This window comes from Amphiura filiformis, chromosome 6 (assembly GCF_039555335.1).
Source record: "Amphiura filiformis chromosome 6, Afil_fr2py, whole genome shotgun sequence".
Taxonomy (NCBI): Eukaryota; Metazoa; Echinodermata; class Ophiuroidea; order Amphilepidida; family Amphiuridae; genus Amphiura; species Amphiura filiformis.
In genome coordinates this window covers 17,863,586-17,882,142 of record NC_092633.1, presented here as the reverse complement: position 1 = coordinate 17,882,142, position 18,557 = coordinate 17,863,586, and the positions used below count along the sequence as shown (strand labels likewise).

Sequence of the window (18,557 nt, the reverse complement as noted above, 5' to 3'; positions counted from 1 at the left end):
TAAAAGTAAAGCAGGAATAACAAATGAAATGAAAGGAAAGGAAAGGAAAGGAAAGGAAAGGAAAGGAAAGGAAAGGAAAGGAAAGGAAAGGAAAGGAAAGGAAAGGAGAGGGAATGAAAGGAAAGGAAAAGGAATGAAAGGGAAGGAACGGAAAAGGAATGAAAGGGAAGGAAAGGAACGGAACGGAACGGAAAGGAAAGGAAAGGAAAGGAAAGGAAAGGAAAGGAAAGGAAAGGAAAGGAAAGGAAGGTCATACATACCTGATGGTTCTGTCAAGTTGTAATCACCACAATATTCTCCCAGACTGCACTGTATACAATCTGTGATATTCTCATTCTGATCACTAGGACTGTATGTTCCTTGTGGACAAGCCGTAGGCCATGGTGAACCTTCTTCACAATAGTAGCCAGCGGGGCAAACATCACCCTCGCTACCATCAGTTGGTGTTCCTGTTGTTGCTCCCAGTGTGCAGTAGAACCCAGCAGAACATGTTGCAGTTGGTGTGGATAGGCCTGCTATCTGACAGTATTCCCCACCAGGACAGAGAATAGGTGCACCAGAACCTGGAAGGGAGTGGAAAGAGAATTTAAAAAAAGTTGCATTTCTACCAATAATAATGCCCTACTTATAAAATGTTTCAGATGCACATTGATCTCCAGAAATATTAGTGCGTAAATTGCTCTCATCATTATCATTATTTATACTCAAATCAAAAATATATCTCAAAACAGATGATAATCGAGTCTAAACAAACCAAATATTGTTCTCCATATTTTATAAGCATATTTACTATAAGCTAATGTATCTAAAGTATCAAAACCCTAGAAACTTGTGATTTCATCCAGTTATTTTCCACAAAACTCTAACTTCGGAATCATTTTCAGAAGACATTTGTGTCTATATGTATATAGTAAGTGCATGTCATATTGTCAGCCTAATACAATAACTGCTTAAGTCTTTTTTTTGTAATTTTGATAACAAAGGCACTTAGGCAATTATTGTAGTAAGCTGATAATATGTGAAGTATATATGTAGGTACTCGCAAGCATACAGGCTAACATATGCTTTTAACAGGTGAATATCTGAATCAAATTAAGAATATTACATTTTTATAAATATAGCCTTACCTCTTGGGCAATAATATCCCGGTTGGCATTCTCCACCATGTGTGGTTGTATTAGAGCTATCAGCCCCTCCTGTACAGTACCACCCAGCATCACACTCATCTGTATAGTTGCTATTCCCATAGCCTTCACAGTATTTGCCTTTAGGACAATCCAGACATTCATCTAGTGATACAGCACTGTAGTGACCATTGTATGTTCCTGGTGGACATGGGAATTCATAGGCATGGCGGGTGCCATTAGGACAGTAGTATCCTGCAAGAAAATATACAATGTGTATGATATTATTCATTCATTCATTATCTAAAGCGAACTGTTATAGTAATTGGCAGGCTTTATCACATAGCATACCGTAGAATTCCGTCTACAAGCATATATGTTCTAAACGAGGTATTTTTTGACGAAAGAGACGAAAGGCAAATACCCCCCACAAACACATTACAATAGATTGGTCTTACAATAATACGTGTTTGTACAGTCGCCTATATCAGTAATATAGTTGTTCAAACTCCAAATAATGTTTTTGTCGAGAGTTTCTGCCTCTCGTCTCTTGCATTAAAAAACACCCGTTTAGAGGCATATATATGCTTGTAGACAAGGTTTTACGGTATTGATATCGATGCATAAAACTATACTTTGTCTACTCTCTTCAACATGCACAATATAGACTAGACAGGTTAACTACGATTAGATACAAGATTCCTATTAGCCCACATGCAGAGGTACAGCATCGCCAAGGTACCTTACTAGTACAAACAGAGTAGCTACACAGTACCAATGCAACATCAGTGGTACATCACTGGTACTACACTGGCAACGGTGTACCTGTCCAAGTGGCCCCAATAGGAATCTTGTAGTGTATATCACCCTTTATGTGGGTCTATTTTCGGCGTAGTGGTAAAAGACTAACAATTTCCGCTGAATCCATGTTGCTGAATTTATTTTGTAAGCGTGAAGTTGGCGACTTATAAAGGAATGAAAGTCCATAGTTCAAGGGCATCAAACAGAATTCATAAAAACTGAAGATTTCCCCCCAATCCCAGCATAGACTTAAATAGGTGCTTTCACATGGGTACATTGCATTACTTTTTATCAGAACTTTATTTGATATAATATTGACAGTAAGCTCACCTTGTGGACATAGAAAGCTGTCATATCCAGTTGAATTAGCCACACAATAGTAGCCAGCTATACACTGGAAGCAAGCTGCTTGACCAGTCAGATCATTATAGGAGCCTTCCTCACATGGTGTAGGCAATGTGCTACCTTCTGGACAGTAGTGACCAATAGGACAGATTCCTCCTTCCCCTGTAAAGTGATTAAATGGATGAAGAGAGAAATAAGCAAATACTTTGGTTAATCTGGTCTTTTCTTTTCTTGGTATAATTAAGAAATAAGGAGTAAATGCACCCCCTTTACACCCAAATAATGTGTCTGATGCAATAAAAGTGTAAATAATGGGAGAGGCACAAACGAACCCATTATCTAAACGTTTTTACTGTTGAGGACACATTGTTTGGATGTAAAGGATAATGATACACCCTTTATTTCTATTATATTACAACAAAACTGTGTGATGTAAAGAGAAAATATTACTTTTTATACCCAAATATTTTCAGTTGTTTACTTCAAGGTGGAGTGCGTATGCAGAAGTGACAGCACGGTTAGCGAAAATATTTTACACACAGCCAAGCGTAATACCATGCGTGGAGTGTGTTACGCCACTCAACCTATTATTGCGAAGAAAGGGCTCTCACATGATATGTTTTAACAAACTACAGTGCGCAATTTTGAATAATGGGTCGTGAGGGTAAAATAATGAGCTATTATCTGGACGATGGCCTAACAAAAACAACCAAAGAATGAATAAACATGCAAACACTTAGTTTACCATCACAATATCATATCAGAATACACATACTGTACATGTGCTAAGTCTATGCATTATAAAGTGTATGGGAACCAGTGCCTGTCACTGAATCTGTATCAACTCTATAAAACCAATAACATAAAACCAAATACAACCAATTGCTGACTCTCAAATATCTGCTTTGTATTTTCTATAGTATTTATCTCCCTGTTGCCTTATTTTGAACTTCCCAATACATAATCAACTACAGTGGAAATAACAATTGAATGAACACAGCCTGACATAGCGTAACGATTTTTTTGCATACACTGTGCGATGCACGCCAGCGTGTGCGACTGTGCATGAGTCACGCGGAAGTGAATCCAATCATGCCAACGCTCTCCTGATTGGTTAGTATTGTATCCAAGGCTGTGCGTTCACGTTGCAGTTTGAAATATTGAGTACAGTTGTTGAAAGCTGTGTTCATTCAATTGGAATTCTTACTGTACCTATCAAACTACATCATTATTACCTGTGAAATAAGTCTGTGCAGGACAAGCTGGGTCACTCAAGCTGTCATTACCAACCCCTGGATTAGGCCTGTCAACACCTGATGTACAATAATGCCCAGCTGTACAATTAGCTGTAGGCGCTGTAAGATGTGTGCCTTACCTGTGAAATAAGTCTGTGCAGGACAAGCCGGGTCACTCAAGCTGTCATTACCAACCCCTGGATTAGGCCTGTCAACACCTGATGTACAATAATGCCCAGCTGTACAATTAGCTGTAGGAGCTGTAAGGTGTGTGCCTTACCTGTGAAATAAGTCTGTGCAGGACAAGCCGGGTCACTCAAACTGTCATTACCAACCCCTGGATTAGGCCTGTCAACACCTGATGTACAATAATGCCCAGCTGTACAATTAGCTGTAGGCGCTGTAAGATGTGTGCCTTACCTGTGAAATAAGTCTGTGCAGGACAAGCCGGGTCACTCAAGCTGTCATTACCAACCCCTGGATTAGGCCTGTCAACACCTGATGTACAATAATGCCCAGCTGTACAATTAGCTGTAGGAGCTGTAAGATGAGTGCCTTACCTGTGAAATAAGTCTGTGCAGGACAAGCCGGGTCACTCAAGCTGTCATTACCAACCCCTGGATTAGGCCTGTCAACACCTGATGTACAATAATGCCCAGCTGTACAATTAGCTGTAGGAGCTGTAAGATGTGTGCCTTACCTGTGAAATAAGTCTGTGCAGGACAAGCCGGGTCACTCAAGCTGTCATTACCAACCCCTGGATTAGGCCTGTCAACACCTGATGTACAATAATGCCCAGCTGTACAATTAGCTGTAGGAGCTGTAAGATGTGTGCCTTACCTGTGAAATAAGTCTGCGCAGGACAAGCCGGATCACTCAAGCTGTCATTACCAACCCCTGGATTAGGCTTGTCAACACCTGATGTACAATAATGCCCAGCTGTACAATTAGCTGTAGGAGCTGTAAGGTGTGTGCCTTACCTGTGAAATAAGTCTGTGCAGGACAAGCTGGGTCACTCAAGCTGTCATTACCAACCCCTGGATTAGGCCTGTCAACACCTGATGTACAATAATGCCCAGCTGTACAATTAGCTGTAGAAGCTATAAGATGTGTGCCTTACCTGTGAAATAAGTCTGTGCAGGACAAGCTGGGTCACTCAAGCTGTCATTACCAACCCCTGGATTAGGCCTGTCAACACCTGATGTACAATAATGCCCAGCTGTACAATTAGCTGTAGGAGCTGTAAGATGTGTGCCTTACCTGTGAAATAAGTCTGTGCAGGACAAGCCGGGTCACTCAAGCTGTCATTACCAACCCCTGGATTAGGCCTGTCAACACCTGATGTACAATAATGCCCAGCCGTACAATTAGCTGTAGGAGCTGTAAGGTGTGTGCCTTACCTGTGAAATAAGTCTGTGCAGGACAAGCCGGGTCACTCAAGCTGTCATTACCAACCCCTGGATTAGGCCTGTCAACACCTGATGTACAATAATGCCCAGCTGTACAATTAGCTGTAGGAGCTGTAAGGTGTGTGCCTTACCTGTGAAATAAGTCTGTGCAGGACAAGCTGGGTCACTCAAGCTGTCATTACCAACCCCTGGATTAGGCCTGTCAACACCTGATGTACAATAATGCCCAGCTGTACAATTAGCTGTAGGAGCTGTAAGGTGTGTGCCTTACCTGTGAAATAAGTCTGTGCAGGACAAGCCGGGTCACTCAAGCTGTCATTACCAACCCCTGGATTAGGCCTGTCAACACCTGATGTACAATAATGCCCAGCTGTACAATTAGCTGTAGGAGCTGTAAGGTGTGTGCCTTACCTGTGAAATAAGTCTGTGCAGGACAAGCCGGGTCACTCAAGCTGTCATTACCAACCCCTGGATTAGGCCTGTCAACACCTGATGTACAATAATGCCCAGCTGTACAATTAGCTGTAGGAGCTGTAAGGTGTGTGCCTTACCTGTGAAATAAGTCTGTGCAGGACAAGCCGGGTCACTCAAACTGTCATTACCAACCCCTGGATTAGGCCTGTCAACACCTGATGTACAATAATGCCCAGCTGTACAATTAGCTGTAGGAGCTGTAAGATGAGTGCCTTACCTGTGAAATAAGTTTGTGCAGGACAAGCCGGGTCACTCAAGCTGTCATTACCAACCCCTGGATTAGGCCTGTCAACACCTGATGTACAATAATGCCCAGCTGTACAATTAGCTGTAGGAGCTATAAGATGTGTGCCTTACCTGTGAAATAAGTCTGTGCAGGACAAGCCGGGTCACTCAAGCTGTCATTACCAACCCCTGGATTAGGCTTGTCAACACCTGATGTACAATAATGCCCAGCTGTACAATTAGCTGTAGGAGCTGTAAGATGTGTGCCTTACCTGTGAAATAAGTCTGTGCAGGACAAGCCGGGTCACTCAAACTGTCATTACCAACCCCTGGATTAGGCCTGTCAACACCTGATGTACAATAATGCCCAGCTGTACAATTAGCTGTAGGAGCTATAAGATGTGTGCCTTACCTGTGAAATAAGTCTGTGCAGGACAAGCCGGGTCACTCAAGCTGTCATTACCAACCCCTGGATTAGGCTTGTCAACACCTGATGTACAATAATGCCCAGCTGTACAATTAGCTGTAGGCGCTGTAAGATGTGTGCCTTACCTGTGAAATAAGTTTGTGCAGGACAAGCTGGGTCACTCAAGCTGTCATTACCAACCCCTGGATTAGGCCTGTCAACACCTGATGTACAATAATGCCCAGCTGTACAATTAGCTGTAGGAGCTGTAAGATGTGTGCCTTACCTGTGAAATAAGTCTGTGCAGGACAAGCCGGGTCACTCAAACTGTCATTACCAACCCCTGGATTAGGCTTGTCAACACCTGATGTACAATAATGCCCAGCTGTACAATTAGCTGTAGGCGCTGTAAGATGTGTGCCTTACCTGTGAAATAAGTTTGTGCAGGACAAGCTGGGTCACTCAAGCTGTCATTACCAACCCCTGGATTAGGCCTGTCAACACCTGATGTACAATAATGCCCAGCTGTACAATTAGCTGTAGGAGCTATAAGATGTGTGCCTTACCTGTGAAATAAGTCTGTGCAGGACAAGCCGGGTCACTCAAGCTGTCATTACCAACCCCTGGATTAGGCCTGTCAACACCTGATGTACAATAATGCCCAGCTGTACAATTAGCTGTAGGAGCTGTAAGATGTGTGCCTTACCTGTGAAATAAGTCTGTGCAGGACAAGCCGGGTCACTCAAGCTGTCATTACCAACCCCTGGATTAGGCCTGTCAACACCTGATGTACAATAATGCCCAGCTGTACAATTAGCTGTAGGAGCTGTAAGATGTGTGTCTTGACAATATGTGCCTGCATCACAGGCTGTACATTCCATACTGGATACAAGACCTTCTGCTGCACTGTATGTACCAGCAGGACATGACTGCCAGTCTAAACCAGTACCTGTATGCAAATAAGGAGACAAATTGTAGTTCAAAAATTACTATTTTATGACAATTTGTATGTGTGATGATACAAGTTTCAACTCATAATCACAAGATTGTATAAATGCTGGGGATGTCATATGATGGTGATATGGTGACATCCCACACACACATTGCATATTTATTCTTACGAGTTGTTAGTTGGCTTCAACACCTCCAAAAGAGATCGGGACTTGGGGCTATACATAAATACACACATTTATAACACCCCATTCGTTTGATCAAAATGCACACAAACATTAAGATTTACATTTTTGTTAGTAAATAAAACAAAATTTACATAATTTCATCCAAACTTGACACAATAAATATATTAAACTTCTCCATGAAACACTACCTAATGACATTTCCAGTTATTTATGTATTTGTACAAGTATCAGCATATTCCATTTTAATTTGGGACATTCACCAAACACTTGTTATTGGATTCTCAATACTACATTTATGTATCTTACCTTCTGGGCAGTAGTAGCCAGCAGGGCATGGTTGATAAGCCAAACTAGCATTCTCTGGTTGAACTGACGTACAGTACAATCCTTCAGGGCAGATATCACACTCGGATGCTCCGCTATAATTGGTATAAGATCCACCAGGACACTCCAGATAGATAGCACTACCATTAGGACAATGCATACCAGTAGGACAGATATAATCTACAGGGTTTGGTACACTTATGCCTGATGGACAATAGAAACCACCCCAGCAATCCTCTGTTACCACTATCATACCACTGCTTGGACAATACTTGCCACCTGAAAGGAATAAAATTAAAGAAAATGAAAAGTACTGTGTGTGAAATAAACAAATAAAAATACATCATAGATCTTAGAATTTTATGAGCATGCACAATTTCTGATGATGCATGTTTTAGTACTCTAAGAGTGGACATTTTCCAGGTACATTTATTTTCACGCTTTTTGCGCTCAATGCAGCTACTGCAAAAATAAAAACACACAAATTTGTTCTTTTTATGTATAGGTCTATGTAAGAAAACTCAAAATTGCGAATTTAAAAACAAGTTAAATGGCTGAAAATCAGCGAAGCGCGAAAATTTACACACACAAAAATAACCACTTTTCCAGTACTTTAAAATACTTTAAAAAGTGATTTTAATTTTTCAATCCTCACTCCTTCTCGTCCTGTTCTCCCTTTCTTGTTTCTCCATACCTTCCATCTATCCTTCCTTCATCCCTTCCTTCCGTCCGTCACTCCTTTTCAATATCCCTTGCTTTGCCCTTTTCTTACTACCTTCCTTTTTCATTCATTCTTCCTACTGCCCTCCATCCCTTCTTTCATTTCTTCCTTCCCTTCCTTCCCACTACTCACCTGTACAATTGTAGCATTCATCTTGTGCAGTAAGCCCTTGTTGATCAGACCATGTACCTGGTGAACATGCTTCTGGTATGTCAGTTTCTTCAGGACAATAATGACCCTCATAACACTCAACAAAACGAGCATTATCAGCCCCACTCTCGCAGTAATAACCTTTGAATAAAGAATAGTGATACATTACATTCCCATTGATCATTTGTTCCCATACAGGCAGCTGTACAAACATGCATTATTGTAAAACCAATCTACAGTAATGTATTGTGCAGGGTGTCAGCTTTTTGCCTATTTTGTCAACAAAAAAACACATTTAGAGGCAGGCATATATGCTTGTAATGGAATTCTATGGTAACACCAAGAATTAAAAACTATGTATAAACAGCAAAAAAGCAAACTAAAACAGTACCAACTGACCAGCAGGGAAACTTTGAATGGATCTTAAAAAGATTCAAGTAGTATACATAACCAAGGAAAATAAATGTTAAAAACTGTTTAATATGTACATCAACATCCAAAATTTAGGGTTAAAAGACAAAACAACCGACGTTTGGGAGCATAAAAACATCCCTTTACAAGGTTAAAAAAGTAGCACTAGTAGCTAGCACTGCATGAGATTAAAAATCTTATTATAACATTTCACTGCTCATAGAGTATAAAATGAAAGGTGTGCTGGTTGATTTAAATATTAAAATCAATTAAAGCTCATCTAGATTTCCTTACCTTGTTCACATGGCATTCCAGTATGGTTCATACCATAGTTCTCACAATAATATCCTGGTGTACAATTCAGACATTGATCCAGAGACTGACGTAATATGACAGGGTTGTAAGTGCCTGGGGGACAGGCAGTTGGTGTCACAGAACCTTCTTCACAGTAATGACCAACTGGACATTCATCTGCTTCAGTGTCAAATGTAGGCGTGGAAGAGTTGGATCCAGTTGTACAGAAGTAACCTAGATGGAAATAAGATCATCAAAAATTTGAAAAAGCCTTTTAGTGACTTGGTACAATCTTGGCTTCCTTCCTAAATATATGCATACTTTCTTACTGTTAAACCATATCATACTAAGCAATCGCATGGATGCAAAATTATTTTTTCACATTCCGTCTCTAAACGGAAAAGCAATTACTGATATCTGATCATTAAGTCCCTAGCATGCCCTAGAGTCAAATAGCACTTGACTTGAAGGCAACTTTGTTGGTACGTTGCTAGCCATGACAGGATTGTAAAAATGTGACTACAAATATGATGTGGGCATTGGATGTATACTTATGCAATGGTGCCATCTAGATGCTTTATAATTATGGATTTTTTTAATAGATATTATGAATCATTTGTGTCAGATCCAAACCAAAGCCAAAGTAGTTATCATCGTCATCCCTGTGCTTAGTTAAATACAAAATTATTTTCCAACTTTTCTACCCACCTCCCAGTGCCCACATCTAGTTTATGTTGGTAATATACTTACCTGGGTTACATAGTCCTGTAGGCTCTGATAAGCCTTCTATTTCACAGTAACTTCCCCCTGAGCAAGCCATACAATCATCCACACTGACTCGATGAGTTTGGTTATTGAATGTCCCACGTGGACAGGGGAATTGAGTGGCATATTCAGTCTTGGTTGGGCAGTAATAACCTGGACAAAAACACAAAATCGGTCACAATTATTGTAAAACATTGTACGTCAAATTTGCATAATTTCAGGCCCAAACAGACAGCCCCTGCCCTGTGGTTCGTATGTATCTCACATTTTCTTCTATATTGCAGCCTTTAAAATCTTGACAGCAAGGCCTGATATTTTCTGTGTCTCACAGATCACACGCAATGTTTTTTGCCTCTACAATAATGCGAAAAAAGTCACAACTGTATTTTGAGAAAATGCAGCATATTTAAGCAGTTTTACCTTGTACACTTCATTAAACAAATGGCCCTCATTAATAACCGTTGGCATTTATACAGCATCTTTCACATGTATCAAACCACTTTACATTTATTCCACAGTTGTTATAATATGTCAGCTGCCATGTCCAAGGTATGCTCATACCTTTGGACAGTGCTCAATGGACAATATTCATAACAGGTTCCCATTTCACCCCTGGGTAGAGAGATGCAAGTGAGATATAGCGCCTTGCCTTGGTGCACACTCCGATGCACCGCCAGGGCTCAAACTCTCAATCCTCTGAATGCGAGACAGATCCTGTACAGCTGCCCCCCCCCCCATAAATGACGTTCACATGATCTGTGTAGATAATACACATCAAATCTTACCAGTTGGGCAGTAGGAGTCATTATATAAGACAACAGGTTCATAGACGTCATCACAGAAATAACCTTGAGGACAATCCTTGCAACCTGATTGGCCAATTTCATCCTGGTATTCACCCGATGGACAACGCTGTGGCTCTACACTTCCTTGTAAGCAATAATGTCCTACAGAGATAAAAAAAAGCAAATATATTCATAAGTCAGGACAAAGTAAATATGAAGAAAAATGGCAAAAGTGAAAAAACAGAGAGAAAGACATAGAGAAAGAGAGAGAAAAAGGTAGAAGGAAGAAAGAAAGAAAGAAAAAGAAAGAAAGAAAGAAAGAAAGAAAGAAAGAAAGAAAGAAAGAAAGAAAGAAAGAAAGAAAGAAAGAAAGAAAGAAAGAAAGAAAGAAAGAAAGACACCCGACAGGAAAGAAAGAAAGAAAAGAAAAGAAAGGAAAAGAAAAGAAAGAAGCAGAAAACCCTTACATATATGTGATGCGATCAAGCAAAATCAGTCGGAACTCGGCAATAATAAATTTTCAGTTTCCCATAGGATAGTAAAAAGCATTTACAAAGCTAGATTTTGCAGAAAACCCCATTGAAATTGAACAACCAGTTCCAAAGATATGAGCAATTAAAGAGTTTGCAAAACAAGAGAAAACAAAAGGAAAAGTTTCCTTTGTTTGGCTATATCTCAAAATCAATATTTCCGAGTTCCGACTGATTTGGCTTGATCGCATCACATATATGAAAAAGAAAATAATTGAAAAAGAAGGAACTAAAAAGGAGGAAAAGAACAATTAAATAATAAAAGGAAAAAAACAAAAAAGATAATTTAATAGAAAAATAACATCGAAAAGGCCAAAGAAATATGCAGCATTTACCTAATGTGCAGTTATATTCTGCAGGAGTAGATTCTTGTTGGCCTCCAGGGCAGTAATATCCAGCAGCACACTCAGCAGTAGGAGTAGGGTTCCCATGCCCAGCACAGTACCATCCTGAGGTACATAACCGGCAATCTGAGATATCATCATTGAGGGTGCTGTTTAAGTAGTAACCTGGACCACACAGAGTAGGAGAAGTACTTCCTTCTGGACAGTAGGCACCTCCTGGACAGCCATCACCTGAAGTGTACCAAAACAAATAGTTAACAAACACTTGCAATTATACACTTTAGACAACAATAATGACTCTTTGAGGTTTAGATGATAACTTTTGGTGAAATAATATTTTCTGTTTATGCTGCATCATACAAGTACATAACCAGATTCCTATTGCAGCTGCCTGCACACAGAGATGGTAACAAGTCATTTCTTGCAAGTCAATTCCAACTCACTTTTGTTCAAGTCACAAGTAAGTCATGTCATTTTGAAAAATCAAATCACAAGTCAGTTGTCTGTTCAGTAGTTGGCCATGGTGTGATTTGTTGATGGGTATATATTCAAGATGGCGGAAATCAAATCGAGTTTCGCAATACAGTAGGAGTAGGCTGGAATACAGGAGTATGGAAGACATAATCTTAATCTTCCACAGAGCAGAGGAAGTGCGAATTTCAAATGGGGATACCAGAATGGGTGATTCCATTTGAAATCTACACCCCTATGTGGGAGATTAAGGTCATGTCTTCTATAGGGGGTGTATGGATTTTAACTGGAATAGTCCAATGTCCATCCCTGTCCCTTACCTGTAACATTGCCATCTGTAGGGTTTGGTACAGTAGCTTTCAGATGACAATAGTACCCTGCATCACATAGACCTGAGGTGTTATGCATTCCATCGGAAGCGCAGAATTCACCGCCTGGACATGGAATTGGAGCAGGTGAGCCTTCTGGACAGTAGTAACCAGCATCACACTCATCACCACCAGAACCTGAAAAACATCAATGAAGTGTTAATTGGTTTATCAGTACTGGCTTTCATGTCACAAACCTTTAAACCTTCCATATCACAATAACCCATTTTTAAAGTTACTAGTGATTTATTATGTGCCATGCCACAGTCTAAAGGCCTCTGCACACTTGTTGCTGACCATGTTGGGCCAAATTCGGACCACAAACTATTTAGCAACAAACTTGCCATAACTTTACACTGGGTTACATACTTGATATTTATAGTAACTTATGATGGATTTTGTAGGTTATAAAGCATCATGACTCTTTGTGAACTGAACAGGAATAAATCTCTTTTGATGATAGAAATGATTTGAATCTTGACATCTTTAAAGACTGATTAGTATGAATGGTATGTAGCTTTTCAGTAGCCCTATAAAACATACAAACAGTTTTTTTATGTAATTTTTCGAAGCATGCATTTTTTAAGATGGGATGACAACTAAGGGTTTAGAAAATATTTACCACTTGGTGTATCTGTGATAGAACCTCCATCACAATAATATCCTCCTTGACACAGTCCTGTTGGGTATGGTAATCCTTGACTTGCACAGTATGATCCAGCTGAAATGAGTCACATGTAAAACCAGATTAACATTAATGCATCCATGGAAAGGTAAAACATACCTTTAACATAGAGGAAATTCAGCATATAGTAGATGATTGATTAAAAAAAAAAGATTTGTACCTTCAAATTGACCAACCAATGCTGAAGCTGACTGTCACTCACATCATGAAAATGATGCGAGTGACAATCAGCAATTTCACACCGACAATTGTGTGTGACAGTGCACTTTCTTAAATTATACCAAATTTCATTCTAAAATTAACATGATTAAAATGTGAAAATTGAGCATTCCTTTTGGTCAAAAGTGAGATATCAAACTAAAGAGATAACTGTAAAGAAATAAAGAGATAAAGAGTGCACACCAGTAAATACAAGTCTCCTACACCCTGGGAGAAAAAAATCAGTGTTTAAAACGAGGATTCGTGCAATACGACTAAATTAAATCCATCAGAAAAGGCTTAAAACCCAACTATTAGGCCCTGATTCATATTTAATCCTCATTTAGGCCTGGGAAATAGATTGTCTGTGAAAAATGAGCAGGATCTGACTTTTTTATTACAATTTGGCTAAACTTTCAAAATGTGTTACATTTCAGAAACACCAAGCTATTTGTAAGGTGGCGCACGCTGTATGGGCTATAGGGTGATCTAGTCGGCTTTTTCTGGAAAAAATGCTGGACTCGTATATAATTTCTACAATAGATGACTTCATCTGACCTTCGACTTGCAGAAAAGGTAAGTTTTGAAGAACTGAGTCGCTCTGGAGTCAAGAAAATGACGTTTTCCTGGGCCCTGTTTGTACAGAAAGTCTATGGGAGCTATTTACCGGTGTGCACCCTGTACAATTTTGACCTTTTGACCTCGGTCACATTGTTTTCCTTCGAGTTTTAAATTGTTATCGATAAAATCCTTCAAAGCAAAGCCACAAATGACTGTATAGCATATCAATTAAGTGGTTTCTAGCTTGTTTAGCAAACTACCTGCAGATTTTTGACTATTGAAGGAGTATAAAGGTAAGATTTGTGTACAAATAAGGCATAAATCAGTGGAAATGCATACTCGGATCAGTCAGATCACTCGTCATAGCATTGTACATGTTGTAAGACGATGCATGATCATGCATCACTGTGCAACGCGAGACTTCCAAATTTGGCACTGCTGTCATTCTCTATCATATAGAACTGCAAAAGCTTAAGAAAATCGTTCCCACCATGGTTCGAGCATGCATTTAGAAGGCTGTGATTGGCTGAATGGAACCTGCATTGGACAGAATGTTGGTAAGCTTAAAAATTACACTGACCATTTTAACATGTTTTAGGCAAGCTAATTTTCATCGTACCCAGGCTCTATTCCCAGGGCATATGTTATATAGTTACTAGCCATGTACAGTGGTGTAGCATGAGATATCCTGGGGGGTGGGGGTGGGGGGGGGGGGGGGGGGGGGGGTGGCACAGACCACTATGGGGGAGGGAGGGAGGGAGCATCACCAGGCCCTAGGGGCATCCAAGCACCTTTTCTGCTATTTGCCTCAGGGATTTTCAAAATTTTAAATCTATTGACAGGGGACATTATGCCCTTTCACCCCCCCCCACACACCCCTGCAACCCCCCCCACCCCACCCCTATGATGCTACACCACTGGCCATGTATTTTCTCCTCATTTGCTTTTGCAATTTGCTTATCTTCATGTTTGCTTGCTCTTATTTAGAGAGATTAAAATGGGAAATTATGAAATTAGAATTTTTGTCATTGCTATCAGCAGTAGATAGCAAAATATTCTAAAAAGAGTACCATGTCAATTAGCTCATTTGCCTGGTAAAACCCTTCAAACTGAAAGAAACCAGTCTAATTAAGTTTACCAATGTCCAAATTTATGATTTACTAAATAAACATAAAAACATAAAAATTCTTTAGAGTGCACACCAGTAAATACAAGTCTCCTACACCCTGGGAGAAAAAAAATCAGTGTTTAAAAGCGAGGATTCGTGCAATACGACTAAATTAAATCCATCAGAAAAGGCTTAAAACCCAACTATTAGGCCCTGATTCATATTTAATCCTCATTTAGGCCTGGGAAATAGATTGTCTGTGAAAAATGAGCAGGATCTGACTTTTTATTACAATTTGGCTAAACTTTCAAAATGTGTTACATTTCAGAAACACCAAGCAATTTGTAAGGTTGCGTACGCTGTATGGGCTATAGGGTGATCTAGTCGGCTTTTTCCTGGAAAAAAATTTTGGACTCTTTATATAATTTCTACAATAGATGACTTCATCTGACCTTCGACTTGCAGAAAAGGTAAGTTTTGAAGAACTGAGTCGCTCTGGAGTCAAGAAAAATGACGTTTTCCTGGGCCCTGTTTGTACAGAAAGTCTATGGGAGCTATTTACCGGTGTGCACCCTGTACAATTTTGACCTTTTGACCTCGGTCACATTGTTTTCCTTCGAGTTTTAAATTGTTATCGATAAAATCCTTCAAAGCAAAGCCACAAATGACTGTATAGCATATCAATTAAGTGGTTTCTAGCTTGTTTAGCAAACTACCTGCAGATTTTTGACTATTGAAGGAGTATAAAGGTAAGATTTGTGTACAAATAAGGCATAAATCAGTGGAAATGCATACTCGGATCAGTCAGATCACTCGTCATAGCATTGTACATGTTGTAAGACGATGCATGATCATGCATCACTGTGCAACGCGAGACTTCCAAATTTGGCACTGCTGTCATTCTCTATCATATAGAACTGCAAAAGCTTAAGAAAATCGTTCCCACCATGGTTCGAGCATGCATTTAGAAGGCTGTGATTGGCTGAATGGAACCTGCATTGGACAGAATGTTGGTAAGCTTAAAATTACACTGACCATTTTAACATGTTTTAGGCAAGCTAATTTTCATCGTACCCAGGCTCTACTCCCAGGGCATATGTTATATAGTTACTAGCCATGTACAGTGGTGTAGCATGAGATATCCTGGGGGTGGGGGTGGGGGTGGCACAGACCACTATGGGGAGGGAGGAAGGAGCATCACCAGGCCCTAGGGGCATCCAAGCACCTTTTCTGCAATTTGCCTCAGGGATTTTCAAAATTTTAAATCTATTGACAGGGGACATTATGCCCTTTCACCCCCCCCACACACCCCTGCAACCCCCCCACCCCACCCCTATGATGCTACACCACTGGCCATGTATTTTCTCCTCATTTGCTTTTGCAATTTGCTTATCTTCATGTTTGCTTGCTCTTATTTAGAGAGATTAAAATGGGAAATTATGAAATTAGAATTTTTGTCATTGCTATCAGCAGTAGATAGCAAAATATTCTAAAAAGAGTACCATGTCAATTAGCTCATTTGCCTGGTAAAACCCCTTCAAACTGAAAGAAACCAGTCTAATTAAGTTTACCAATGTCCAAATTTATGATTTACTAAATAAACATAAAAACATAAAAATTCTTTAGAGTGCACACCAGTAAATACAAGTCTCCTACACCCTGGGAGAAAAAAATCAGTGTTTAAAACGAGGATTCGTGCAATACGACTAAATTAAATCCATCAGAAAAGGCTTAAAACCCAACTATTAGGCCCTGATTCATATTTAATCCTCATTAAGGCCTGGGAAATAGATTGTCTGTGAAAAATGAGCAGGATCTGACTTTTTATTACAATTTGGCTAAACTTTCAAAATGTGTTACATTTCAGAAACACCAAGCTATTTGTAAGGTGGCGACGCTGTATGGGCTATAGGGTGATCTAGTCGGCTTTTTCTGGAAAAAAATGCTGGACTCGTATATAATTTCTACAATAGATGACTTCATCTGACCTTCGACTTGCAGAAAAGGTAAGTTTTGAAGAACTGAGTCGCTCTGGAGTCAAGAAAATGACGTTTTCCTGGGCCCTGTTTGTACAGAAAGTCTATGGGAGCTATTTACCGGTGTGCACCCTAAATGTCTTAAATTACCAAAAATGTGACTATTCAAATAATACAAGACTCTCTGTGTTTAAATAAGTTTATCGCCCAGAAAAAAAGGACACCCTACCTGTACAAGGAACACAGTCTGTAACATTATCACTCTTGGTGAGGTTGTTAAAAGTTCCTGGTTGACATTTGAACTCTTCTCCATATGTAGTTGATTCTGGGCAATAATGTCCTGATGGACAAGGATTATCAGTGTAGTTAGAGGATTCTCGTGGACAGAAATAACCTGAAATAGAAGAAATGTATATATAGTTAAAAGAACGGATATCAGTCATGCCGCACATGATGGCTGGCAGAATATCATATCTCATGTTACCATTGTTTGAACCAAATAACTACCTGCATACCTTATTCAAAGTTGTGTATAAATGTCCAAATGCTACATGTTTGCTTTTACATTGTTTTTTTACAGAAATGTGTAGGTTAAAAAAAAAAGAAGTTTGAATTAGATGAACAAAGTGTTACATAAGAAACTTATCATAATTCACTTTATGCATATTATATTGCTAAAAAAGTATGTTTCAAAGCTGACATGGGTGTTTGTTTTGTGGTGCACATTTGTCTTAGAACAACCTGGCCAATTTCTTTTCTTTTCCTACAAATTTCTACAAAAATATCAGTAAAAAATGTTTGAATTGCTTGAATTATGTGACTAACACTTTAAATTAGAGAAACTATTTCATTATGTGTATAAGATTGTAAGTTTTGAGAGTTCCGAGTATCTCAAACTTAATTTGACGGAGTTTGAGTTGGCATACAAAAAAAGTGGGGGTTGCATTTTGCATTGGATTTTATAATCTTCACAAGCTTGGAGACATTCTTAATTTGGCCTTTTAGACTGTAACTTACCTGGTTCACACGGTAGACAGGCTCCCATGCTTTCACTAGGTGCATAAGTTCCAGCAGCACAAGGCTCAGGATAAACACTTCCTTGTACACAATAGAATCCTACAGGACATTTACCACCATATCCTGTTTGATGTCCATCATAATATGGACAGGATTCATTTACAGGACCTGTTACATTATCACCATCCGGTCTGGGTCGATCCATGCCATAAACACAGTAGAATCCTTCATCACATTCAGCCTGCGGACTCGCTAAGTGTTCTTCATCACAATAATAGCCAGCTTCGCAAGGCTTGCATTGGGAAACATCTGAGTTGCCAGTTTGATCGCTGTATGTACCTCTTGGACATGATTCCAAATCATAGCCTGTGTTAAATATGAGATCATCATTACATGAACATCAAAGACTATGCACTTAGATTTGAATAAGCTGGACACAATAAAGACAATCTAAAGCTGAACAGAACACTGTGTTCCATGAATAAAATGGTACACAACAAAACATTTCTTACTCTCTAATAGACCATATTGAAACCAAATATACCCCAAATTTTAACTGTGACATTCATGTTCTACACAATATATGAGATATCCATTGGGGAATTCAAGATTACAGAACTTTCTTAACCTTCTTTTTCAAAAAATCAACATGTTTAATATGTCTAATACTTATGGAACCAAAAACATGCTG

The 18,557-nt window shown here is 39.5% G+C and overlaps 1 protein-coding gene across 1 annotated transcript in view; it reads right to left on the bottom strand.

Moving 5' to 3' along the window:
* LOC140154381 (uncharacterized) overlaps positions 1–18,557 on the bottom strand; it is a 171,013-nt gene that overhangs the window by 106,406 nt on the left and 46,050 nt on the right. The window contains exons 42-63 of the mRNA XM_072176948.1: positions 17,867–18,232; positions 17,079–17,243; positions 12,944–13,042; positions 12,274–12,459; positions 11,474–11,713; positions 10,609–10,770; positions 9,809–9,976; positions 9,059–9,292; positions 8,336–8,494; positions 7,465–7,761; positions 6,726–6,968; positions 6,306–6,383; positions 6,026–6,103; positions 5,746–5,823; positions 5,326–5,403; positions 5,046–5,123; positions 4,486–4,563; positions 3,926–4,045; positions 3,646–3,723; positions 2,256–2,432; positions 1,128–1,379; positions 261–563 (exon numbers count right to left, since the gene is read on the bottom strand). Coding sequence (XP_072033049.1) covers positions 261–563; positions 1,128–1,379; positions 2,256–2,432; positions 3,646–3,723; positions 3,926–4,045; positions 4,486–4,563; positions 5,046–5,123; positions 5,326–5,403; positions 5,746–5,823; positions 6,026–6,103; positions 6,306–6,383; positions 6,726–6,968; positions 7,465–7,761; positions 8,336–8,494; positions 9,059–9,292; positions 9,809–9,976; positions 10,609–10,770; positions 11,474–11,713; positions 12,274–12,459; positions 12,944–13,042; positions 17,079–17,243; positions 17,867–18,232 — 3,717 coding nt within the window. The remainder of the gene's footprint in view (positions 1–260; positions 564–1,127; positions 1,380–2,255; positions 2,433–3,645; positions 3,724–3,925; positions 4,046–4,485; positions 4,564–5,045; positions 5,124–5,325; positions 5,404–5,745; positions 5,824–6,025; positions 6,104–6,305; positions 6,384–6,725; positions 6,969–7,464; positions 7,762–8,335; positions 8,495–9,058; positions 9,293–9,808; positions 9,977–10,608; positions 10,771–11,473; positions 11,714–12,273; positions 12,460–12,943; positions 13,043–17,078; positions 17,244–17,866; positions 18,233–18,557) is intronic.